The 27,770-nt window shown below is 46.1% G+C and overlaps 1 protein-coding gene across 3 annotated transcripts in view; it reads left to right on the top strand.

Annotated features, from left to right (window-relative positions):
* The window catches only part of jcada (junctional cadherin 5 associated a), a 322,299-nt gene that overhangs the window by 242,218 nt on the left and 52,311 nt on the right, over window positions 1-27,770 (top strand). For all 3 annotated transcript variants that reach the window (XM_078233554.1, XM_078233563.1, XM_078233544.1), the window contains one exon: window positions 503-878. In XM_078233554.1, the coding sequence (XP_078089680.1) occupies window positions 565-878 (314 nt within the window). In that variant the 5' untranslated portion in view covers window positions 503-564. The remainder of the gene's footprint in view (window positions 1-502; window positions 879-27,770) is intronic.

Below are 27,770 nucleotides of genomic sequence, written 5' to 3'. Positions count from 1 at the left end.
GATTAATAGCTCCAATGTTAAACATTGATACAATATAAAAGCTATGTTGATACTCCTTAACAAGTGCTGAGATTGTACAGGGGCTCTCAGCCATGGAATTTTGTCTTTTTTTAAAAACTTGCAGCCTTTGGAGAACACTAATGAGTTTCCCCCTTTTGAAAAGCCTATTAAGACCTAAAAGCTGTTGTCAAAACACAAGGCTCCGATGCCAACAGACTGAGTCAGCAGCTCTCTGCAGCTGCCTCCTGGCTAGAAAGCAGAGAAATATCTGGGGAGAAATGGTACAAAAATATTTATAGTGTGTTTCTGAGCGTGTGCAGTTCAGCATTACAAATTGGTTTGTCAGACTGGAGAATACAAGGGCAAGGATAGGAAGGGAGTAAAACTGAAGCTTGGTACTCTCTGCAATCGGTTTATTAACCTGGGAATCTATTTGGGAAAGATCTTTAGCAATCGTCTCTGGAGTTACATTCTGCCTCTCCTTTTATTTTAATATATACAGTGATGGCTTCTGCAGCATGGCTTTGTCCCAGTGCAACCTGCTGTGACTGAGGCATTCGCAACATGTTCAGTGTGGAGGACCTCCTGATTTCTCATGGCTATCAACCCCCAAAGAAAAGTTCAAAAGACAAGCCCCCGTCCTCCGACGAGAACACCTACGCCAGCTGCCGCTGTGAAGTCAGGGAGGACAAGTCCAGCCACGGAGCAGTGAATGGATACGAGACCGGCACTGGGGCCTACTCCACCAGCAGGCAGGCACGAGTGGAGGGCTACTCCAGTGACAGTGAGGACAGGGAGAGGAGTGCGAGAAGACAGCCCAGTGTCAGCTGCTGCGCTGCTGTGCAGAATGTGCCCACGTTTGCTACAAAGGAAGCAGGGTGAGTTAACCAGCTGTTGCAAAAATGAAAAGACTTTGCAGCAGATTCTGAACGTTGTGATGTAATGTACTGACACTCTCCTACATGAGAACGATGAATGCTTCCGAACAACTCAGGTTCATTCCATATGTGCCCACCTGCCTTAGGCTGAATCCCATTGTAATTAAATAGAATTTATATCCGTATCATAAAGTCTCTGATATCTGCTCAGTGACTCTCAGTGCTGTCCTGCTCCACATTTAACACCCATTTATTTGAAAGTTGTGAAATATTTCAGGAGATGTCTAATATTTGCATGATAGCTTGTTGCACAAGAGAAGCATAACAGATTACTTAATTCCGAATTGCAATCACAGAAACAGGATATTGGGCCGTTTAAGAAATTGGCCGGAATTCTCCGGCCATTCACGCCAGCGGGATTCTCCAGCCCTGCCAGCAGCGCACCCCTAACCATGAGTTTCCTGCCGGCGTGGGGTGACGTCAATGGGAATTCCCATTGACAGCGGCAGGATCAGAGAATCCTGTCGCTAGCAAACAACACGCTACCTCCCAACAGCGAGAAACATGCGGTTGGCAGGCCGGAGAATCCCATCCATTGCATCTGTGGTTGTTCCACTGTTGATCCTGCCTAACAATGTATCTCAATGATAAGGATCAGTTAAGCTGACCATCACTTTAATAATAATCACAAATTGTCTTGCATTGTAAACGTGTATGCCCCATTTTGTGTTTTGCAGTGTGGTTTAAAAGTGGTGAAATTATTTTTCATTGTGCACCACAATTCCATCTTGCCCCGACAGTGCAATCTTATCAGGTTTTCACTATCAACGCTCACATCAAAGCCCCATGACACTGGAAAACATGTTTCAAATCAGGTTAGCTGCCCTCATGTTTTCACGGGTAAATTCACCAAGTGAAGGCCATTGCGGCCCTAAGGACCAGTGCATAATTGCTGGGGGCGGAATTTCTGGTCCCCACCAAGGTCGGGGTTGGAGGTGGACAGGGTCTGAAAGTACCGGTGCTAGCTGGCATGCCAGTTTCCCAATGACATTCCCAGTGCTGGTCATTTTAGGGGATGTGGGTTTTGGGGCGTCTGAGGCCTTCCTGTCCCCTCAGAAGGTCGGCAAACAATTGGGCCAATGAAGGCTCTGACAAAGGGTCATCCAAACCCAATACATTGGCTCTATTCTCTTTCCACAGATGCCGTCAGACCTGCTGAGATTTTCCAGCGTTTGCTGTTTGGTCGAGGCCAGTTAAAAGCTTTGTTAGTGCACTGATAGGAGGACAACTTGGATTTTCCAGTTTCCCCATGGGATGGGTTATAGTTTAGCTGTCTGGAGGGGAGGTCGCCAATGGCAACGCAGGGGCCAGTGCTCCAGCCAGGCTTATCCACTCCTGATGCCACCCTAGGTGGGGATGCAGCCAAAGGCCATCCTCTGGAGGGATTTGAAAATCCCAAAGAATGACTACTTCCCCTCGGAGAAGAGGTTGAGGGGAGGGGCGGGGGAGCTGCAATGGGGTAGATTGTGAGACCCGGGCGAAGTTCTGACTCCTCTTCCCCTCTCCTGCAAAGCAGAATTTAGTCTCTGGTCTGTGGTATTGGCTGATTTCAACCAGGAAGCCAATGATTGAGACAGCAAGGGGAAAATCAATCAATGTTCACACTCACAATCACACTCCAGTGATTGCTGCTGGAATGTCTATGTGTGAATACTGGCTGTGATGTTCCCACAATTGAACAGCTTGCCAGCACTCAAGCATACATTTTTCTCTTTTGATTTAATTATTTGCTGATTTTAGCCAAGCGGAGGTAGTTTTCCTGGACTGTTTTATGAGCATAATGTTCGGTTACAGTTTGGAGCTAAATAGTGAGCAAGGTGTGAGGGGGTGGTGGGGGAGAGGGTGATGAAACTAAATGTACGTGCAATTTAAAGGGATGGATACAATTAAGGAGGATTGTCCTGTCCCAATTTGCTGGTCCAAAAATTCCAACATATTTGGAAGCTTTAGAAGGCATTTGATGTCTAAAGAGCCTCAGCTTCGGGCAGGTAAATACAGAGGGAGGCAGAAGGGAAGGGAAAGGAAATTGAAGGTACAGGTAGTTGCCTACAAGCAGTTGATGGTGTAACCCAGCAAGATGAGAGAGCTCCCAGCTTTAATGGCCGCTTTGTAATGGAGTGATGCTGTGTGAGAGAATTCCAGGATGGTGCTTCCTCAGCGTCCCTCCACGGCACAATCTCCACCGGATGAAAAGGTTGAGGCACCTGAATAACTGCAAATAGGTTGGCAGCTGGTGGCACAGATCTGCAGTCGCACTGTTGGATATTTTTTTATGTTAAAGGCACTACAGAATGAACATTAGAATCATAGAATACCTATAGTACAGAAGGAGGCCATTTGACCCATCGAGTCTGCACCGACCACAATCCCACCCAGGCCCTATCCCCATAACCCCATGCATTTACCCTACTAACCCTACTAACCCCCTGACAACCTAACCCGCACATCTTTGGAGTGTGGGAGGAAACCGGAGCACCCGGTGGAAACCCACACAGACAAAGGGAGAACATGCGAACTCCACACAAACAGTGACCCAAGCTGGGAATCGAACCTGGGTCCCTGGTGCTGTGAGGCAGCAGTGCTAACCACTGTGCCACCGTGCACATCCCAATTGTCATTGTCTCTTTACTTTCCCTGACCCCAAGAAGACTTCTAATTGCCGGGTGGGTGTGCCAGGGCCAGTTGGCATGTTTGCCGACAGGTTGGCAAGTGGTAATGTTAGCTATTTGATGCAATGGGTCATTTCGCAATGCTGCTAGCATTCCAATCAGAATTACTGGAGGTTAATCTTTAATTTCTGGAGACATTAGGTCAGTGCTGAAGCTTCGGCAACCCTATGTCCCATTATATTTATAATTAGAAATGTATTATCATACCTCAATTTTGCATTTTCCATTTCCTCAGCCTACACTCCAGAGACATTTCCAATCAACCCTCTAGCCCTGATATTATTGCCCTGCTCACAATGAGAACAGGGTGTGCAGGGAGTTAAAATTAGCAGCAGTGACCTGGTCACATGTTCCTCCCTCTCAGTGTGTCATTTTAACAGGCTCGCTCTGGCCAGTCGGTGAAGTCCGCGCAGGTCAGACAAAGTCCATATTGATATTCAGAGTCAGACTCGGATGGTGTCATTCAGACCCTGTCTATATTTTAACCGTGGGTAGTTGTGCCAGCGGGCAGTGCTTTCATGGCCAAATTCACCAGTCGCAAAGGAGCAGCAGGCTAGGAGGTGGGCCGGACGTTAAGGAATTTTACCAGACAACCAGTAATGTCGTAAAGTGTGGACAGATTGCTGGTGCAGCAAGAAACGTGAAGTGCAAAGTTCTGTTGAACAGCCAATGATGGTGAAATTCAGGTGCCGTTCTGGGATGTCACAGACAACTCAATAAGATTGGCAATCCTCAGTAATATAAACCTCGAACACTGTTTCTCAAAAGGTTGGGACTTGTGGGGCAATTTACATTTTCAAGACTGTGATTGATAATTTTTTATTAGGCTAGGGTATGGAGGGATATGGAGCAAAGATGAGTGACTGGGATTGAGGTAACAGGAACATATCATTAATATAATTGAATGGTGGAACAAGATGAAGGGGCTGAACAGCCTATTCCTGCTTTTCTGTTCCCACTTCAAGCTTGACCTTCCATTAATTCCATCTTATACCAGCGGGTTCCACCTTGGTGCAGGGATCTCCCCCGAGAGCCCTCTTGCTTAATTAATGCCCCTTGACCCATAAATGTGGGTCAGAGTCATGATGGGATTGGCAAGTGGGTGAAAGTCCCAAGTTGACTGCTCTCTGGCAGGGAGCCCATCCAGAGGACAATTCCTAACTTCCACGTCCCATTGGGAGATGTGGGCGGGATTTTTACGATCGAGTCGGGTCCCCAGAATCTTCCTGGCTCTGCTAACATCCGGCCCATAAATTAGACATAAAGATACTAAATAATATTAACTTCTAAACTGCCCTGATATCTGGGTTCAAATTAGCAATGTCAATTATTTTCAGAAATGGAAATAAAGGGACAAAAAAATTCTATTTCTTTTTCATCTCTTTTCCATTCCTAATATGTTCTGATCAAGTCCCCATTGCAAGTCAGATTTTTGCATTGACTGAGAGAGGACAGGCTATCAAATTGTGAGCAGGAAATGCAACTCTTTATCCAACCATTCGGAGGTATATGAGAGTGGGCTGATTTGCCCTCCATCTCTATATTATTTCCTGCGCTCACTCTCCACAGTGAAAGTGACTTGCTCAAACCACTTGTGATTCCCCCTTCCTATACAGGACAGCCAGAATAGATAACTTTGTATAGATGTACGTTGCATCGGTATTCACAAAGGAGAGGGACACGTCGATTGATTGTGTCTCGGAGGGGTGTTTAAATCCTTTAGAACAAGTCATCATTACGAGGGAGGAAGTGTCAGGTCAATTAAAAAGCATTATGGTAGACAAATCCCCAGGGCCAGATGGCATCTGTCCCAGATTATTGAGGGAGACAAAAGATGAAATTGCTGGGCCTCTAACAGAAATCTTTGTTTCTTCATTGTCCGCTGGTGAGGTCCCAGAGGATTGGAGGATAGCCAATGTTGTCCCATTACTTAAAAAGGGTAGCAAGGATAACCTGGGTAATTATAGGTCAGTGAGCTTGTCGTCAGTGACAGTGAAATTGTTGGAGAAGACTCTTAGGAATAGGATCTATACATATTTGGAATTGAATGCTCTTGTTAGCGACAGACAGCATGGTTTGGTATGAGGGAAGTAATGTCTCACGAATTTAATTGAGTGTTTTGAGGAGGTGACAAAAATGATTGACAAGGGAAGGGTTGTGGATGTTGTCTACGTGGACTTTAGTAAAGCATTTGACAAGGTCCCTCATGGCAGGCTGGTGCAAAAGATTAAATCTCATGGAATCAAGGATGAACTAGCTTGATGGATTCAGAACTGACTTGGCCATAGAAGACAGAGGGTAGTGGTGGAAGGGTATTTTTCTGAATGGAGATCTGTAACTAGTGGTGTTCCGCAGGGATCAGTGCTGGGATCTCTGCTGTTTGTAATATATATATAAATGACTTGGAAGAAAACATAGCTGGTCTGATTAGCAAGTTTGCGGATGATGCTAAGATTGACAGAGTTGCGGATAGTGATGAAGATTGTCAGAAAATACAGCAGGATGTAGATAGGTTGGAAAATTGGGCGGAGAAATGACAGATGGAATTTAATCCGGACAAATGCGAGGTGATGCATTTTGGTAGATCCAATTCAGGTGGGAGCTATAAAATAAATGGCAGAACCATCAGGAGCGTAGACACACAGAGAGATCTGGGAGTATAGGTCCACAGATCCTTAAAAGTGGCAGCACAGGTGGGAAAGGTGGTGAAGAAAGCATATGGCATGCTTGTCTTCATCGGACGGGGCATCGAATATAAAAGTTGGCAAATTATGTTACAGTTGTATAAAACATTGGCTAGGCCACATTTGGAATACCGTGTCCAATTCTGGTCACCACATTACTAGAACGACGTGGAGGCTTTGGAGGAAGTAGAGAAAAGATTTACCAGGATGTTGCCTGGTATGGAGGGTATTAGCTATGAGGACAGATTGAATAAACTGGGATTGTTCTCCCTGGAAAGACGGAGGCTGAGGGGCGACCTGATAGAAGTTTGTAAAATTATGAGAGAGTGAACAGTTGGAAGCTTTTTCCCAGGGCAGAAATGACAATTACAAGGGGGCACAAGTTCAAGATAAGGGGGGAAAGGTTCAGTGGAGATGTGCAGGGGAAGTTTTTTACAGAGGGTGGTGGGGGCCTTGGAATGCACTGCCAAGTGAGGTGGTTGAGGCAGTTACGTTCGCCACATTTGAGACGTTTCTTGGTAGGCATATGAACAAACGGGGAATAGAGGGATATAAGTGGTTGGTCTAAATAGGTAAATGTGATCAGTGCAGGCTTGGAGGGCTGAAGGGCCTTGTTCCTGTGCTGTACTGTTCTTTGTTCTTGTTCTTTGTAACTCACCATGCCAAGCATCAATTGCATAAAATGCAGCCTCCCTTTCTGTAGCATCAGATATTGGGGATTTCCTCGGGCCTAGGCAAATGATACTGTTAAAACCTGCTTTAATAGCATAGACAGCTGATTGTAACCAATAGCCATGATCTACTTTATTGCTTTTATCTAGTCTCAGATATTGAGTATCACATTGTGGGATTCGGAGTTCTGATCAGATGAAGAGGAGTAAAAATCGACACCCCTGATTTACCACTCCAGACCTGTCTGTAACAGGGTTTTGTTGTGAATTTAGTGAGTTTGTGTTTTGCCAATACTGCAGGACTCCCCCAACGTATGCTTTCAGATTTAATAAAATTGGTAAATTGCGGCCAACATTCATATATCGTACATATTCCCTGGGCTCCACATACACTAGTACACATAGTGGAATAAAATGATAGACCTAAAGATATTTTACAGTTTGTGAAGAAGATAAACAATCAAAGGAATGTGTGGTTAACTGTCCTTTGGCTGGTTTCTATGCAGTCATTCCACATTGTGGCCATTTTGTTTAGTTGTCCTCCTGGGTGTAGATTTACAGGGCGGATTTCCACATTTTATCCCCAAAAGATCTTGGTTTGCAGTAGATTTCTCCTCTCAGGATGATTACTTTGCAATATCCATGCACAATATTTCTGCAAGAGAGGCATTTCTTGTAGCTTTTCATTATATTCTTCCAATCACTGCTCTGATTTGGTAATAACAGTTCTTAAAAAGACATGATGGCTGTACATTCCAGAGCAAAACTCCACATTCAATTACCATGTCTGATGTATTCATTGTACTGTAGAGTAGGGGTGTGTTGGGAGTCTGTTCCTTTTCTTTCCACTTGGGGTGGAATTCAAGTTGTATTTTCAGCTGGCTGGCAGTCTATTAATTGTCTTAATGGGATTAATGGGGTAAAATTCAGCCAGAAAAATGGCAATAGAAACTTTTTTTAAAAAAGCACGCGCTTACAACATGGGAATCGGACAAGAACATTATGATATTTCTTACACTTTGCAGCGCTCCAACATGTTCTTACATATCTGCTGTGTATTTATTAAATTTGGGTGAACCTCAAGGCAAAAGAGAAACTTTGTCTGGATGGTGTATTAAGCTAAGAAGCCAAAGGGCCACTTCTGCACTGTAGTATTCTGTGATTCTGATTCTGTGATACCTCAATCTGCCAGCCCCCAGGTGCTGACTGCTTGACAGAATATGGTTTCAATGATGCCAGTCTCCCTGTAATGTCCCCTTGACTGGGCATGTGTCACCAGCAAGTCTCAACAGTGAGTGTCGACAGGGTATATTACCATGGGGAGGGGTATCATCTCACTGTGCCAAATCCGCATGTGCACTCATCTCCAACAGATTATTTTCATTCCTCTAATTCAGACACTCTGGAACTAACTTTTGGCAACACTTCAGATGAGATGGCATGGTGGCACAATGGTTAGCACTGCTGTCTCACAGCGCCAGGAACCCGGGTTCAATTCCAGCCTCGGGTCACTGTCTGTGTGGAGTTTGCACATTCTCCCTGTGTCTGCGTGGGTTTCCGCCGGGTGCTCCGGTTTCCTCCCACAGTCCAAAGATGTGCGGGTTAGGTTGATTGGCCATGGTAAATTGATCCTAGTGTCAGGGGGATTAGCAGGGTAAATGTGTGGGGTCACGGGAATGGGGCCTGGTGGGATTGTGGTCGGTGCAGACTCAATGGGCCGAATGGCCTCTTGTTGCACTGTAGGGATTCTATGATTCTAAGATATACCAGGTTGTGTAGGACATTTTTTACATATTGCGATTCCCATTTGCTTTCAAGTGTTGAAATTTATATTCACGCATTGCAGCTGCCACAACATTGTTAGACTTTCTGGTTCCCAGAAGCTCAAAGTAATCACACTCCTGGACTCAAAGGGGGCGGCCATTCTCCAAAAAAAGTTGGAAGTGCTGAATTCACGAGAAAACTGGTGTAAATCACGATTGTTTTTTCAGTGAGAGTTCACACGAGAATCTCCCACACTCTGCAATGCAGAGGTCACAATCGTGAATATCATTAAAGCTCGGGGGCGGGGCCTATTCACGCCGGGGTCTGACAGTTCCGGGACTCTGAGCATGCGCAGTGCCGCCGACCTGTCAGCCTACAGTTTGCTGGCCAGCTCGATCGCTGGCCAGCCCGGGACCCCCGCAGTGCTGCCCCTCCAGCCCCTCCCCCACAGCCCGATCGGACCCCCACAAGCATTCCAGGGCCAGCCCCAAACCCCCCCCCCCCCACTCCAAGAGCACCCTGATTTCCAGCCTCCCCCCCCCCCCCCCCAACAGTGACGATCCCCCTGGCAGATTCCCCCCCCCCGGGAGGCAGACCCCCCCCAACAGACATCCCCTGGCAGACCCCATCCCCATAGGAGGCAGACTCCCCTCACCTCCCCCCCGGCAGACCAGCCCCCCTGCCCACCCCGATCGCTGGCCTCCCATAGCCCCGATTGATCCCAATGCAAGGTGACAGCAGGACTCCCCACCTCCACTGATCACCTCCTAGTCCCTGCTGTCAACTGTCCCCACCTCCTTGGAACTGCCCCCTAGGCCCCACCCCCTTGGCACTGCCCCATGCCCAATGGGCAGTGCCAAAGTGCCTCTGGGCATGGGCGCTTTGCCCCTTGGGCAGTGCCAGGGGCACAGGCTGGCACTGCCATGGTGCCCATGCCTAGGAGGCGCCACCCTGCCCTTAGCCCAACCCCCTGGAGGGAAATTATTGCCCCCCTTTCACTCCAGCGAGGTCGGGCCACTAGTTCCCCGAAAGCCGGGATCTAGTCTCCAGAGTGAAATTGTATTGGCGGAGTGGGAGATGCTCGCGGACCTGGGGAATTCAGTCCTGGGCTTGCTAATCATATTTAAATAAGATTAAAAATAAATTAAAATGACTTACCTGCTGTTCTCGCTGGATTCCAGCGTGGTCCCGATTGCGCTGGACATCCGGCGCTGGGAGATGCCCACGCGTCGGGTACGCATGCGCGACTCACGCGAATTGGCCAACACGCAATTCTCACAGCCCGCTGCGATAAAAAATTAGCGTGGTGGGTTGGGAGAATCGCCCCCACAGTGTTGGAGCTTAATCGCTTGTCTTTCTTAGTGTGTTCCATGTGGCTGCCAGTGTTACTCAGCAGTGTAGCAGTGAATGCAATATTCTGGATGTACATCCTTCTAACAATCTCTTTTTCTATGTTAGCGTATCTGGTCTCAGCTGATGCTATAACTTTGGGTGTGAATGCTATCAGTTTTCTCTCTTGTACCAGGGATGCTCCTGAAACATCTATTTGCAGAATGATTGGTCTCTTTCTGTGGTAATATAGTCTCCATATTACTTCTTCTGAGTTTGTTGAAACTCCTCTCATGTGAGTCATAGAATCCCTGCAGTGCAGAAGGAGGCCATTCGGCCCATCGGGTCTGCACCGACCACAATCCCACCCAGGCCCTATCCCCATAACCCCGTGCATTTACCCTAGCTAGTCCCCCTGACGCTAAGGGACAATTTAGCATGGCCAGTCAACCTAACCCGCACATCTTTGGACTGTGGGAGGAAACTGGAGCACCCGGAGGAAACCCACGCAGACACGGGGAGAACGTGCAGACTCCGCACAGACAGTCACCCAAGCCGTGAGCCAAAACTCCAGGTAGATGGTGGTCAGGATCTTTTTGGCTACACTGACAGCACCTCCATCCTTCTGTGTGTCTCATCTACTTCCTGTTGGAACACGCTCTGCCTCACTTTAATGCCGAAGGGTAGGTGCAGGAATTTGTACCGAGCAAAGGGTTTTCTGAATATCGTCAACAGCGAAGATTCCTTATAAAACTTTACTTCCCATTAGCCATTTCTAGGTATCTTGCTTGGTACGAACGGTTAGTCCTGTGCCGACAGTCTCTTCCAGTTTTGGAATAGGGTTGTGTTTTTCCTTATTGCTTGATTAAGAGCTTTGGGACCTAATAGCTCTCCATTTGGCTTCTCACCCGTAATGATGGAATTTACCCTGTTTGTTGGCTCTGTGGCTCTGGTGATCGATCACTTTCTTTGCTGCCAAATCTTGGAGGTGTCTTTTAAACTTTCCTTTTAGTTCTATTGATACCTTGCATGGGGGATGAATCACTAGTTTCTTTACCAGACCAATAGTGATGTGATACTCAAGGCCGGAATTCTCCACCCGCGGGTTTCCCACTAGCATGGGGTGATCTCAATGGGAATTCCTACTGGCAGTGGCAGGACCAGAGAATCCCGCTGCTGGCAAACAACACCCCACTTCCCACCGGCAGGAAACCCGTGGCTCGGTGGCCGGAGAATCTCGCCCACTATCTTCAAAGCATCCACCCACTTCATCAAAACACTCCGGATACATTTGTCCCAGATCTTCCTCTGATGGGAGGGCCCTTTGATTGGTGTGCTATCTTCAACCCTCAGCGCTCCCTCCTTCATTCTCAGTGTTTACTGAGATCAGCTGCAGAATGGCTGCAGAATGCTGAGGTGCAGAGAGATCTGGGTGTCCTTGCGCACAAGTCACAAAAAGTTAGTATGCAAGTGAAGCAAGTAATCAAGAAGGCTAATGGAATGCTATCCTTTTTTACAAGAGGAACTGAACATAAAGATAAGTATGTTAAGCCTCAGTTGTACAGGGCATTGGTGAGATCACCTCTCGAATGTTGTGTGTAGTTTGGTCTCCTTTTTTAAGGATGGATGTAAATATGTTGGAGGCGGTTCAGAGGAGATTTACTAGATCGATACCTGGAATGAGCGGATTGTCTTATGAGGAAAGGTTAGACAGACTGGGCATGTTTCTACTGGAGTTTAGAAAGTGAGGATGACTTGATTGAAGTATATAAGATCCTGAATGGGATTGGTAAGGTGGACACTTAGAGCAGCACAGTGGTTAGCACTGCTGCCTCTCGTCGCCAGGGACCTGGGTTTGATTCCCGGCTTCGGTCACTGTCTGTGCGGAGTTTGCACATTCTCCCCGTGTCTGCGTGGGTTTCCTCCGAGGTGCTCTGGTTTCCTCCCACAGTCCAAAAGACATGCTGGTTAGGTGCATTGGCCATGCTAAATTCTCCCTCTGTGTACCCGAACAGACACTGGAGTGTGGCGACTAGGGGATTTTCACAGTAACTTCATTGCAGTGTTAATGTAAGCCTACTTGTGACACTAATAAATAAAAACTTCAAAAACTTTTTAAAAAACTCTTGTGGGTGAGCCCAGAGCTAGGGGGCACTGTTTTAAAATTAGGGGTTGTCCTTACAGGACAGAGATCAGGAATTGTTTTTTCTCTCAGAGATCTGTATGATTTTGGAACGCTTTGCTTCAGAAGGCGGTGAAAGTGGGATCATTGAATATTTTCAAGGTGGAGATAGATAGATTCTTGTCAGGCAAGGAAATCAAAGGTTATCAGGGATAAATGGGGAATGTAAGGGGCATGGAAGCAACTGCCAGAAATCTATAAAACAGCAGGAGGGTTGAAGAGAAGTTTCCAGGAAGCCTGAGGTTAAAGGAAGAGAGGAAACTGAAACCACAGACAGAGCTGAGAAGGAGTTGGCTAATGAGAAGATATCTGAAGTGATTCCAATGTACATGATATCTTACTATAGCCTGTGAAACGACAGTTGAAGTAATTATGGAGTCACCGGTGGCTGGATCTCAGAGTTTGTGTAAAAGCATTCAGGACAAAGAAATCCTGAAAGGAGAGTTGGAAAACATGGAGGCAGATCCTTGTTAAAACAGCAGCGAGGAAGCCTTGTTTGAAACGATATTCAGAAAACCCGGAGGTGGATCTTTGATGAAAACAGCCGGGGGAAGGCCTTGTTTCAAAGACGATTTGAATGCGTGTCTTTTTGAGAGTGGGGTTTGGAAGCACTTGTGTAGCAACCATCTGGGGGAAATTTGAAGAGAAATTCACATCGATTGAGTGCAGTCTGCCATTGTCTTTCAGAGTGTGTATTATCCTTGAAACCTGTGTACATTGGTGAAGATAAGTGGAAGTGAAGGAGTATTGTATTCCAGTCAAACTTTCCATTTTAATAATTTTTTTTTGTTGCTAAAAGCTAATTTTCCTGTGACTCTGTTCCTCCACGTTTCCTAAGAAAAGTAAAAGTTACTGGCTGAAATTCTCCAACCTTGCCCTCGCCTGGGATTCTCCAGTCGTGCAGCTGTGAACTGAAATTTGACTGAATGCCAAATTCTCCGTTCTCGCTGGCAGAGTAGCGGGTGGTACGAGACGGGAGAATTCAGGCCACGATCATTTGAGCCTGGGTTCCATTCTGGGATCTTTCTGTCCAGTTGTAACATCAACTGGGATTGTAACAACTAATATTAGGAGCGCCAAGGTGGCACAGTGGTTAGCACTGCTGCCTCACAGCGCCAGGGACCCAGGTTCGATTCCCGGCTTGGGTCACTGTCTGTGTGGGTTCTCCCCGTGTCTGCGTGGGTTTCCTCCGGGTGCTCCAGTTTCCTCCCACAGTCTGAAAGACGAGCTGGTCAGGTGCATGGACTTGAACAGGTGCCGGACTGTGGTGACTAGGGGAATTTCACAGTAACTTCATTGCAGTGTTAATGTAAGCCTTACTTGTGACTAATAAATAAACTTTAAACTTTGTTAGACTGCCTTGACGCCAATGTTGTCAATCTAACAAGAGAAGAGCCAGAAAGTGTGAACATTGATGAACTGAAATTTAAATGTGGAGTTTGTAATATTGTTCAGAACAGCTAAACATAGCCAATCATCACCTCCGATCTCTCAGATTTCTCCGAGCAGGGCTATCTTTCTAGCACTAATTTGCACTGACTTGTCATTGCTTTAGGCCGATCTCCAACAGTATTAACATTGCCTGAATGCATCTCATTTTGAGAGCTGGCAAAGAGGTGAAAGGACAATTTTACTCCATTACATAACCCATTGATAGTCTGACACTCATCTGTAATGTGATTGTGCATGTTTAGTACTAACATCTGTACTGCATTCGTATATAATAGTGTTACTCATTTCTGTAGATACCATGCAAGTAATATGATCCTAAAGAGCTTAGAAAAAACACATTTGCTGGCTCACAGGTAGCGCATGACGCAATAGGGAGGCCCGAGGCCTGTAATGGACAGCCCTCTTGCTCCACCTGGCTCCACAGGAAAGGTACTTTCTAAATTTGACTTAAAAGCATCTTGCTTTTTGCTGCAGCTATCGATTAAAGAAGCCAGCGTAATGCAGGCTGTTCATCAATAATACATGATGTGGAGATGCCAGCGTTGGACTGGGGTAAACACAGTAAGAAGTCTCACAACACCAGGTTAAAGTCCAACAGGTTTATTTGGTAGCAAATACCATAAGCCTTCGGAGCACTGCTCCTTCTGAAGGAGCCTGCACATTATAGAGGATCCAATATAGATTCATCAGAATTAAGCCAGAGATGGGAAACTATAGTCATGAGGAAAGACTTGAGACACTGAGACACTGGAGGAGAGGCCACTAAGAGATGGTTCTTTTGATGGTGTAAATAGTGAAAGATTATTTCCCCTGATTGGGGATTTCCCCTGATTCCCCTGATTTGTAATGATGGTGGTGATAACTTTATAATGAAGAAAGGAGAGAGGTTTGGAGAGATTTCTTTGTGCAGATGGTTGGATGGTTGGTAGAAGACAAAACACTTGGCCACAGAGAATCGCTGTGATAGAGACCATTGTTTCTTTTAAGGAAAAATAGATACTTGAAGCAGAGGAAGATACAAGAATATGGTTTGAATTTTAAAAGTTTAACATTTAAAGTTTATTTATTAGTGTCACAAGTAGTTACATTAACACTGCAATGAAGTCACTGTGAAAATCCCCCAGTCGCCACACTCTGGCGCCTGTTCGGGTACACTAAGGGAGAATTTAGCATGGTCGATGCACTTCACCAGCACGTCTTTCGGACTGTGGGAGGAAACCGGAGCACCCGGAGGAAATCCACATGGACACAGGGGAGAACGAGCAGACTCTGCACAGACAGCGACCCAAACCGGGAATCGAATCCGGGACCCTGGCACTGTGGGGCAGCAGTGCTGACCTCTGTGCCACTGTGCAGGAAGTAAAGCTGGGAATAATTTTCAATTACCCTAACAAAGAGCTAGGACAGACACAATGGGCTGAATGACCTTGTTCTGTGCTGGTAATCTCGATAGTTTTATCGCATCCACTTCTCTCATCCAGTAATAAAAAAGAACATTTTTGAGCCATGGAAAAGGGAGGGAGGTGATTCCAGGAACAATAAAGTTCTGTTGCAAAGATAGGGCTGAGCTATTTCGGTTAATTCCACCGGAACAAAGGAGGGCAGCTTAAAATTATGAAAGATTCTGAGGAGGTAATTCATTATTGATGAATTAGTAAGAAGGGGCATGAATTGAAGATCATAAAAGAAGGAAGAGGAAAGCTGGAAGAATATTTTTCCACAAAAGGAATGTTTTATTTAAAGTGGCTGTTGAGGGAGAGACTAGAATACAACTTCAACAGAATTTGGGGAAGTATTTTGAAAATGAAAATTATAAAGTCATGGAAGAAATGGAGGAAAGGAAATTAATTGAAGGGGAGCGTCTGGTTGAACAGAGCACTGACACAGATGCACGGGGCTGTATTGCCAAGTACTGCGCTGAAGCTGCTATAATTCTACACGCCAGAATCTGACATCCACACAATGGAGACAAAGATTCGTATTAATGGAAAATATCTTCTGGTTATATTGGTGTTTGCTTTGTGTTTAATCTCTGTTATTCCAATGGCAAGAGGGATCATCCAACCACCCCCACCCAGGCAGCATAGGGGATGAGCTGTACGTTTCTCAGTCGTGTCCTACTGGTCAGTTTAACATTAGTAGTGGGACCCTTGCTTTTCTTAAAATATATTAATGATCTCGATCTTGGTGTTCAGGGGACAATTTCAAACTTTATGGATGATTCAAAACTTGGAAGTCTGTAAACTGTGAGAACAGTTCAGAACTTTGAAAGGACATAGGTTGGTGGAGTGGGTAGATAGGTGGCAGATGAAATTCAATGTACAGAAGTGTGAAGTGATGTATTTTGGTAGGAAGTGCATGGAGAGACAACACAAAATAAGGGGTAAAAGCCTTAAAGGGGTTCAGGAGCAGAGGGACCTGGGTTGTATATGGGCATAGATCACTGAAGGTGGCAGGATAGGTAGAGAACAGTTTATAAAGCATATAGTATTCTGGGCTTAATTAATAGGGGCATAGAGTACAAACACAAGGAGGTTATGGTGAAATTATACGATCACTAGCTAGAACTTAGCCAGAATATTGCGTACAATTCTGGGTGCCATTGTAGGAAGGCATCGAAGAGAGTGCAGAAGAGGTTTACAAGAATGGCTCCAGGGATGAAAAACTTCAGTTATGAGGATAGATTGGAGAGGTTGGGACTGATCGATTGATTAGGAAAGGGAAAATAGAGTATGAAAGTAAGCTAGTGGGGAACATAAAACTGGCTGTAAAAGTTTCTATAAGTATGTAAAGAGAAAAAGACTGACCAAAACTAATATAAACCCCTTAAAGTCAGAAACGGGAGAATTCATAACAGGCAACAAAGAAATGGCTGAGGAACTAAATTGATACTTTGCTTCTGTCTTCACAAAGGAAGACATTAATAATGTACCAGAAGTTCTGAGAGAAGCAAGTTTTAGTGAGGAGCTGAAGAAAAATCAGCATTAGTAGAGAAATGGTTATGGGAAAATTGATGGGATTGAAGGTGGATAAATCTCCAGGTCCTGATAATCTTCATCTCAGAGGACTTAAGGAAGTGGCCCCGGAAACAGTGGATCCATTGGTGATCATTTTCCAAAATTCTTTGGACTCTGCACTGGTTCCTACAGATTGGAGGGTAGCTAATGTAAGCCCACTATTCAAAAAGGGAGATAGAGAGAAAACAGGGAACCATAGACCAGTGAGCCTAACATTCGTACTGGGGAAGTTGCTTGAGTCTGTTATCAAGGATTTCATAGCTTAGCATTTGGAAGACAGTGGTATAATCAGACAAAGTCAGCATGCATTTACAAAGGGGGAAATCTTGCTTGACAAATATATTGGAATTCTCTGAGGATGTAACCAGTAGAGTTGACCAAGGAGAACCAGTGGATGTGGTTCATTTTGACTTTCTGAAGGCTTTCAACAAGATCTCATATAGCAGATTACTGTATAAAGTTAAAGCACATGGGGTTGCAGGTAATGTCTTGAGATGGATAGAAAGCTGGTTAGCAGATAGGAAGCAAAGAGTTGGCATGAAGGATATTTTTCTGATTGGCAGGCAGTGACTAGTGAGGTACCGTAGTGATCTGTGCTAGGACCTAAACTGTTCACATTATATATTAATGATTTGGAAGAGGGGGCTAAATGTATTATCTCTAAATTTTCAGATGATACAAAGTTTGGTGGGAGGGTGAGCTGTGAGGAGAATGCAGAAATGCTTCAGTGTGACTTGGATAAGTTGAGTGTGTGGGCATCTGCATGGCAGATGCAGTATAATGTGGCTAAATGTGAGGTTATCCACTTTGGTAGCAATAATAGGAAGACAGATTATTACTTGAATGGGTGCAAATTGAGAGAGGAGGATATTCAACGAGACCTTGGAGTCCTCGTGCATCAGTCGCTGAAAGTAAGCAGGTACAGCAGGCAGTAAAGACGGCAAATAGTATGTTGGCCTTCCGAGCAAGAGAACCTGAGTACAGGAATAAAGATGTTTTACTGCAATTATATAGAACAAAGAACAATACAGCACAGGAACAGGCCCTTCGGCCCTCCAAACCCGTGCCGCTCCCTGGTCCAAACTAGACCATTCTTTTGTATCCCTCCATTCCCACTCCGTTCATATGGCTATCTAGATAAGTCTTAAATGTTCCCAGTGTGTCCGCCTCCACCACCTTGCCTGGCAGCGCATTCCAGGCCCCCACCACCCTCTGTGTAAAATATGTCCTTAATATATAGGGTGTTGGTGAGGCCACACCTGAAGTTTTGTGTGCAGTTTTGGTGTCCTTATCTGAGGAAGGATGTCCTTGCTATAGAAGGAGCACAGCAAAGGTTTACCAGGCTGATTCCAGGGATGGCAGGTCTGTCATATGAGAAGAGACTAAGTTGGTTAGGATGATATTCACTGGAGTTTAGAAGAGTGAGGGGGGATCTCATAGAAACTTATAAAATACTAACAGGTTAGACAGGGCAGATTCAGAAAGAATGTTCCCAATGGTGGGGAAGTCCAGAACTAGAGGTCATAGTTTGAGGATAAGGGGGTAAACCTTTCAGAACTATAGTGAGGAGAAATTTCTTCACCCAGAGGGTGGTGAATGTGTGGAATTCACTACCACATAAAGTAGTTGAGGCCAAAACGTGTGATTTCAAGAAGAAATTAGATATAGCTCGAGGGCTTAAGGGATCAAGGGATACAAGGAGAAGGGGAGTTCAGGATATTTAATTTGACAATCAGCCATGATCATAATGAATGGCAGAGCCCGCTCGAAGGGCCGAATAGCATACTCCTACTTCTAGTTTCTATGTTTCTATGTTTTTCTTGGAGAGAAGAAGGCTAAGAGGAGATTGATAAAGATATTCAAAATCATGAGGGCGGTGGAGAGAGTAAATAGGGAGAAACTGTTCCTGCTTGTAAAAGGATCAAGAATGAAAAGGCACAGATTTAAAGTGATTTGCCAAAGAAGCAAATGTGATGTGAGAAAAAACTTTTTCACAAAACGAGTGATTTGGGTGTAGAATGCACTGCCTGGAACTGTGGTGGAGGCAGATTCAATTGAGGCACTGAAGAGGGTTTTAGATGATCATTTGAATAGAAACAATATTCAGGGACACGGGGAAAAGGCAGGCAAATGGCATCACGCCATGTTGCTCGTTTGGAGAGTTGGTGCAGACACGATGGGCCAAATGGCCTCCTTCTGCACCATACCAGTTCTGTGATTCTATTAGTAGAAACATGGGTTCCTCAGTTTTCTCTGCCAATAGGAATATCTGTAAGGAGTCTAACAACACCAGGTTAAAGTCCAACAGGTTTATTTGGTAGCAAACGCCACTAGCTTTCGGAGCGCTGCCCCTTGGTCAGGTAGAGTGGCAGATCTCCCACTCACCTGACGAAGGGGCAGCGCTCCGAAAGCCAGTAGCGTTTGCTACCAAATAAACCTGTTGGACTTTAACCTGGTGTTGTTAGACTCCTTACTGTGTTTACCGCAGTCCAACGCCGGCATCTCCACATCACAATAGGAATATCTGACAGGGAAGATAGAAACTATTTCTGTTGGGTGATAGAGTCCAGAGAATTGGAGCAAAGCTTTAATATTACAGTTAGGCCTTTCAGGCTTGATGTTGGGAACATGGAAAATATTGAAATTTTAAAACACAAAGGAGGCTAATCAGCCCATTGTGTCCATGCAGTTGACAAAAAGCTACCCAGTTTCATGCCACTTAGCTAGCTTTATAAGTTATAGCATTACAAGCCCATTTCCAAGTACTTTTTAAATGCAATGAGGGTTTCTGCCTCTATTGCCCCTTCAGACAGTGAGTTCCAGACTCCACCACACCCTGGGTGAAACAATTTCAAAACCCGCCCCTCCCTTTTAATTCTTTGACCAATTACTTTAACTCTTTGCCATTTGGTTGTCGATCATGGAAATAGGTCCTTCCTATCTACCCTATCCGGGCCCCTCAACATTTCATATCCCTCAATTATCTCCTCCTTCAGCTTTCTCTGTTTCCAGCTTATCTGAAACAGAAAATGCTCAAAATACTCAGTGGGCTGGACTTTACAGAGCCCTGGCAGCAGGTTTACTATGGGTGCCACGTCTGCCACCTATCCCCACCCCACTGCAATTCAACCTGGGTGGCCCATTTGCCCATGGGCCAATGGAGACCCTTAAGTGGCCTGTTATTGCCAACTTAAGGGCCTCACCTCACCGCCACTGGGAGTTAAGCAGCCCAGGGCAGGCCCACGCCCACTGTCCAGGCTGTTAGCTTTCACTACATCGGCTGGTGCTGAGCAAGGGCAGGGGTAAAGGGGGGGCGATTGTGGGTGGTGGCTACGTCATTACCTCACCAGGTCCGTGAGCCCATCAGAGCATTCCCCCGAGATCCTCATGCACCACACCCCCCCCCCCGCCCCCCGCCCACCATGCCCCCCACCATCCAGTTCACCTCTCTGCAGCCTGCCTACCCCATCTTTCCCCTGTTGCTGGAAGAAACCCACCACCACTTACTCCAGTTCCAACTGGGGGGCATTGAGGACTGTTGTAGTCCCAGCAGTGGCCACTGATCTCAGTGGGGCGCTATTGGGGCCAGAGAGCTGCCAGCCATTTGATTGGCTGACAGCTCCCTGAGACAGGATTTCCTGTCCACGTGCAGCTGGAAATTACACCCAAATCCAACTAACGTCCCTTGGAGTGTTAAATCCACACAGGGCGAATTGCCAGTGGGGGGATTGGCACCTCCAGATATTTTGCCTGGAGGGCAGAGAAATGAATGGGTCTGAAGGTTAAGTCCTGATATTCCATGTCCCAGAGTGATGGAAGAGGTAGTTATGGAGATAGTGGATGAATTACGGTCATCTTCCAAAATTCTATAGATTTTGTATTTTCAGATTGCAAGGTAGCAAGTGTTACCCCACAATTTTATGAAGGGAGGGAAAGAAAAAACTGGGAATTACAGACCTGTTAGCCTCTCATCAGTAGGGTGGGAAATGCTGGAATCTATTCTAAAAAAAATGGGCAGTTTGATAATAATGATATGATTGGGCATAGTCAACGTGGATTTATGAATGGGAAATCATTTTTGAGAGAGTTTCAAAGAGTTACTAATACAACTGACAAAGTTGTGATGTGGAGATACCATCGACACTGCAAACTTCCGGCTCCAAGTGGAGAGGATCTCCAAGAAGATCGACACAGACATCAAGTTTCTGCAAAGATACAAAAAGCAGACAAGATCCCAAAAGGACTACAGATCACGAACCCACCCACGTCAACCTATAACACAGACTACGCTGAGAGACTTTGCCATCGCACCTCTCTCACACTCCTCAGCCACCTCATACACCAACTCCACAGCAAACGCCACACCTGGAAACCAAGATAGAGACCATATTCTCAACTTGCGCTCAGGACGCAGACCAGCTGCGAAATATTGCCAAGCAGACAAGATAACGGAACTACGCCACCTACATGCACACCAAGAACAGGAAACTTGAGAAACTCGGCATCACCACCAGCAGCAACCAAGCCTCCCCCGGTACCACAGTAGAAAACAGTACCACTGCAGGGAAGTCCATTGTCAACTTGTCGGACTAAACCCTTCAACCAGACAAAATCGAAGTTCTCAACCGTGGGCTCAATTTCTGCCCCACTACCAAAATGGACCCCATCAGTCTCGCAGTGGACACAGCGGAGTTCATCTGGCGAATGAGGCTGCAGGAATACTTATATGGATTTTAGCAAGGCGTTCGATAAGGTCCCCCATGCAAGGCTTCTAGAAAAAGTGAGAGGGCATGGGGATCCAAGGGGCTGCTGCCCTGTGGATCCAGAACTGGCTTGCCCAAAGGAGGCAGAGAGTGTGTATAGATGGGTCTTTTTCTAAATGGAGGTCGGTCACCAGTGGTGTGCCCCCAGGGATCTGTTCTGGGACCCTTGCTGTTTGTCATTTTCATAAATGACCTGGATGAGGAAGTGGAGGGATGGGTTGGTAAGTTTTCCGACGACACAAAGGTTGGTGGGGTTGTGGATAGTCTGGAGGGATGTCATAAGTTACAGAGGGACATAGATAGGATGCAAGACTGAGCGGACAAGTGGCAGATGGACTTCAACCCAGATAAATGCGTCGTGGTCCATTTTGGTAGGCCAAATGGGATGAAGGAGTACAATATAAAGGGAAAGACTCTTAGTACGGTCGAGGATCAGAAGGACCTTGGGGTCCGGGTCCATAGGACTTTAAAATCGGCCCCGCAGGTGGAGGAGGTGGTTAAGAAGGCATATGGTGTGCTGGCCTTTATCAATCGAGGGATTGAGTTTAGGAGTCCGGGGATAATGATGCAGCTATATAAGACCCTCGTCAGACCCCACTTGGAGTATTGTGCTCAGTTCTGGTCGCCTCATTACAGGAAGGATGTGGAAAAGATTGAAAGGGTGCAGAGGCGATTTACAAGGATGTTGCCTGGATTGAGTGGCATGCCTTATGAGGATAGGCTGAGGGAGCTCGGTCTTTTCTCCTTGGAGAGACGTAGGATGAGAGGAGACCTAATAGAGGTATATAAGATGCTGAGAGGCATAGATCGGGTGGACTCTCAGAGGTTTTTTCCCAAGGTGGAAATGGCTGCTACAAGAGGACACAGGTTTAAGGTGCTGGGGGGTAGGTACAGGGGAAATGTTAGGGGGAAGTTTTTCACACAGAGGGTGGTGGGCGAGTGGAATCGGCTGACATCAGTGGTGGTGGAGGCAAACTCATTAGGGTCTTTTAAGAGACTCCTGGATGAGTACATGGGACTTAATAGGATGGAGGGTTATAGATAGGCCTAAAAGATAGGGATATGTTCGGCACAACTTGTGGGGCCGGAAGGGCCTGTTTTGTGCTGTAGTTTTCTATGTTTCTATGTTTCTAAGAGGTCAACAGCGAACACAATGAGTCAGCCAATGAACCGGAACAGCCAACAGAGAGATCCGCAGTGCATCCGAAGAGGAAAGAGTCGAATTGAACTCCTCCGGAAGGCCACTGCCCTCGACTCGACATGCATGCCCAAGCCGTCAGGAGGTGCATCAATGCCAGATTCATCAGCCACACTCACAAGAAAGCCCCGAACGTCACCCAAGCACAACGCAGCACCATCCACGCTCTCAAGACCAACCGCAACATTGTCATCAAACCAGCAGATAAAGGAGGGGCTACCATCATACTGAACAGAACAATTACTGCAAAGAAGTGTACCGACAACTGAACAACGAGGAACACTACAGACGGTTACCCGCAGATCCGACCAAAGACCCGTCAACTCAACAGACTGATCAAGGCCTTTGATCCGGACCTTCAGAGCACCGTCCTTGCTCTCATCCCATGTACTCCCCGCATTGGAGATCTCTACTGCCTCCAGAATATACACAAGGCCAACGCACCCGGCCGCCCCATTGTATCAGGCAATGGAACCCTGTGAGAGAACCTCTCTGGCTATGTCGAGGGCATCCTGAAACCCATCGTACAAAGAACCCCCAGCTTCTGTCGCGACACTACAGACTTCTTACAGAAACTCAACACCCATGGAGCAGTTGAACCAGGAACACTCCTCATTACAGTGGACGTCTCGACACTCTACACCAGCATCCCCCATGATGACAGCATTGCTGCAACTGCCTCAGTACTCAACGCTGAGAACTGCCAATCTCTAGACGTAATTCTACAACTCATCCGCTTCATCCTGGACCACAATTTCTTCACCTTCAACAACCAGTTCTTCATCCAGTCAAGTGGAACAGCCATTGGAACCTCAATATGCCAACATCTTCATGCACAGGTTTGAACAAGGCCTCTTCACTGCACAGGGCCTTCAACCGAAGCTATACACTAGACACATCAATGGTATTTTCTTCCTTTGAACTCATGGCGAACAATCACTGAAACAACTACATGATGACATCAACAAGTTCAATCCCACCATCAGACTCACCATGGACCATTCTCATGAATCAGTTGCATCCTTGGACCTACGCAGCTCCATCAAGGACAGTCATCTCAGCACTTCACTGTACTGCAAGCTCATGGATAACCACACGATGCTCCACTTCTCCAGCTTTCACACTAAACACGTTAAAAAAGCCATCCCTATTTGACAAGCCCTCCGTATCCACAGGATCTTCTCAGATGAGGAGGAACGTAACAGACACCTACAGACGCTGAAAGATGCCCTCGTATGAACAGGATATGGCGTTCGATTCATCAATTGACAGTTCCGACGCGCCACAGCGAAAACCGCACTAAACTCCTCAGAAGACAAATACGGGACACGGCGGACAGAGTACCCTTCGTCGTCCAGTACTTCCCCGGAGCAGAGAATTTAGACTATTGATAGGCAAAGGGATCTGGGTGTACAGGTACACCGGTCACTGAAAGTGGCAATGCAGGTGGAGAAGGTAGTCAAGAAGGCATACGGCATGCTTGCCTTCATCGGCTGGGGTATTGAGTTTAAAAATTGGCAAGTCATGTTGCAGCTTTATAGAACCTTAGTTAGGCCGCACTTGGAATATAGTGTTCAAGTCTGGTCGCCAAACCACCAGAAGGATGTGGAGGCTTTGGGGAGGGTACAGAAAAGATTTACCAGGATGTTGTCTGGTATGGAGGGCATTAGCTATGAGGAGAGGTTGGAGAAACTTGGTTTGTTCTCACTGGAACGACAGAGGTTGAGGGGAGACCTGATAGAAGTCTATAAGATTATGAGAGGCATGGACAGAGTGGATAGTCAGAAGCTTTTTCCCAGGGTGGAAGAATCAATTACTAGGGGGCACAAGTTTAAGGTGCGAGGAGCAAGGTTTAAAGGAGATGTACGAGGCAGATTTTGTACACAGAGAGTAGTGGGTGCCTGGAACTCGTTGCCGGGGGAGGTAGTGGAAGCGGATACGGTAGTGACCTTTAAGGGGCGTCTTGAGAAATACATGAATAGGATGGGAGTAGAGGGATATGGTCCCTGGAAGGGTCGGGGGTTTTAGTTCAGTCAGGCAGCATGTTCGGTGCAGGGTTGGAGGGCTGAAGGGCCTGTTCCTGTGCTGTAATTTTCTTTGTTCTTTATTCTTTGTTCTTTGATTGTTTAACAAGCAGGAAACAGAGTAGGAATAAATGGGCAAATGCATGCTAAATCCTCCCTCAGTGTACCCAAACAAACGCCAGAGTGTGGCGACGAGGGGATTTTCACAGTAACTTCATTGCAGTGTTAATGTAAGCCTACTTGTGACACTAATATATAAATAAACTTTGAACTTTAGCTTTGTCAGGCTGTGGTCACTGCAAGGATACTGCAAGGATCAGTACCTGGACCCCAGCTGTTATATATCAATGATATCAGGGGAGGTGATGGCCCAGTGATATTATCACTCGACTATTAATCCAGAAACTCAGCTAATGCAACCGGCACTCAGCCAGTTCTGGGGACCCGAGTTCAAATCCCACCACGGCAGCTGGTGGAATTTGAATTCAATAAAAAATATCTGGAATTGAGAGTCTATTGATGACCATGAAACCATTGTCGATTGTCGGGAAAATCCATCTGGTTCACTAATGTCCTTTAGGGAAGGAAACCTGCCATCCTTACCTGGCTCTGGCCTACAGAGCCACAGCAATATGGCTGACTCTCAACTGCCCTCGGGCAACTAGGGATGGGCAATAAATGCTGGTCAGCCAGCGACGCCCATGTCCCAGGAATGAATAAAAAAAAGATCTGGATGTGGAGACCAGATGTATTATTTGCAAGTTCATGGATGACAAAGCTAAAGTTTATTTATTTATTAGTGTCACAAGTAGGCTTACATTAACACTGCAATTAAGTTACTGTGAAAATCTCCTAGCCACCACACTCCAGCACTTGTTCGGGTACACTGAGGGAGAATTTAGCACAGCCAAAGCACCTAACAAGCACATCTTTCGGACCTGTGAGAGGACCTCAGGGTCCAAGGTCCACCACCCCACCCCATGCTGCCCGACAGTTTTGGAAATCTGGCAAACTCACTGTCAGAAACTGAGACCACATCAATTCAAAATTTCAAGATTAGGTATTAAGTGAAATGGAAGCAAAACCAACAAATATAGTTAAGATACAGATCTTCCAGGATCTAATTTCCCAGGGGGTTGAGTGACCTATTCCTCTTCACATTTACCAAACTATCTATCTGGGTCACTGGCATCCATCATCAGCCTTAGATATTTAGACACCAATATATCTAGGCCAACAGAACTAGAAAGAGACTCAGATTCGTCTATGATATGTAGTTCACTCCCATGAATCCTGTTACAGTTGCCAAGCAGAAATATGAGCTATAATAATACTCAGTCGGAAAAATACCAGTGGACCAAACCAGCTACACAGAATGTACCGGTCTCCTTACTTGAGAAAGGATATACTGTCACTGGAGGGGGTACAGAGGAGATTCACTAGGTTGATTCCGGAGTTGAGAGAGTTGGCTTATGAGGAGAGACTGAGTAGACTGGGATTATACTTATTGGAATTTAGAAGAATGAGGGGGGATCTTATAGAAACGTATAAAATTATGAAGGGAATAGATAAGATAGAAGCATAGGATAAGATAGGAGGTTGTTTCCACTGGCGGATGAAACTAGAACTAGGGGGCATAGCCTCAAAATAAGGGCGAGCAGATTTAGGACTGAGTTGAGGAGGAACTTCTTCACCCAAAGGGTTGCAAATCTGTGGAAATCCCTGCCCAGTGAAGCAGTTAAGGCTACCTCATTGAATGTTTTTAAGGCAAAGATAGGTAGATTTTTGAACAGTAAAGGAATTAAGGGTTATGGTGAGCGGGTGGGTAAGTGGAGCTGAGTCCATGAAAAGAACATAAGAACATAAGGACATAAGAAATAGGAGCAGGAGTAGGCCATCTATCCCCTCGAGCTTGCCCTGCCATTCAATAAGATCAGGGCTGATCCGAAGTGGATCAGTTCCACTTACCCGCCTGATCCCTATAACCCCTAATTCCCTTACCGATCAGCCATGATCATATTGAAGGGTGGAGCAGGCTCGAGGGGCCAAAAAGCCTACTCCTGCTCCTAGTTCTTATGTTCTTATGTTCTTATTAAGTATTGGGCAGAATTTTAAACTGATAGCGTCTGGCCAAATGGAGAGACTGTTAGTGGGTCAGGAACCTGTCAGACTCTACAGCCAGTTATGCCATGGTTCTTTAACTAAGCCATTTCCTATCAGGGAGAGTAGACAGGATAATGTGCTGGATCCATCAAAGGAAGGGGTTTTAAATAAAGGGTCTAGGGTCTGGGTTACAATGGCTCACTGGCACACGGATGTTTGAGGCTGCAGCAATGACAGGAATGGAGCGGAGACCTGGAAAGGCTGCTTCCCCCCACCCGCCACCCCGAAACCAGGCTTTTCACTCTTACCTGGAGGGTTCTGGGGCTGGACTAAGGTCATCTCCACCAACAGGAGGAAAAGGCCAACATCTCCAGTCAAGCAGCTGTAGAAAGAAGTGACCCTCAGACAGAAGGGGTGATCTTACCAAAGAAATTCGAAGTGCCAAACGAGCGAGAAAATGGGAGAAATTTGTGCCGTTATTCGGGGACAACTTAAAAACTAAATCTTACCTGACTTAATCAAAAAAATCAGGCAAACCGGGAAATCCGCCAGTGGAGGGAATGGGCCCGAAAGCTAGCTGATAGCAGCAGAGGGTGCAACTGCTCTGCCCAAGACCGCAAGGAGCTATAAAAGGTCGTGAATGTAGCCCAATCCATCACGCAAACCAGCCTCCCATCCATTGACTCTGTCTACATTTTCCGCTGCCTCAGAAAAGCAGCCAGCATAATTAAGGACCCCATGCACCCCGGACATTCTCGTTTCCATCTTCTTCCACCAGGAAAAAGATACAAAATTCTGAGGACACGTACCAACTGACTCAAGAACAGTTTCTTCCCTGCTGCCATCAGACTTTTGAATGGACCTCCCTCGCATTAAGTTGATCTTTCTCTACACTCTAGCTATGACTGTGACACTACATTCTGCACTCTCTCTTTTCCCTCTCTATGAACAGTATGCTTTGCCTGCGTAGCACACA

This window comes from Mustelus asterias, chromosome 2, assembly GCF_964213995.1.
Source record: "Mustelus asterias chromosome 2, sMusAst1.hap1.1, whole genome shotgun sequence".
Lineage (NCBI taxonomy): Eukaryota > Metazoa > Chordata > Chondrichthyes > Carcharhiniformes > Triakidae > Mustelus > Mustelus asterias.
The sequence above is the reverse complement of the archived record's forward strand: the minus strand, read 5'-3'. Positions and strand labels throughout refer to the sequence as shown.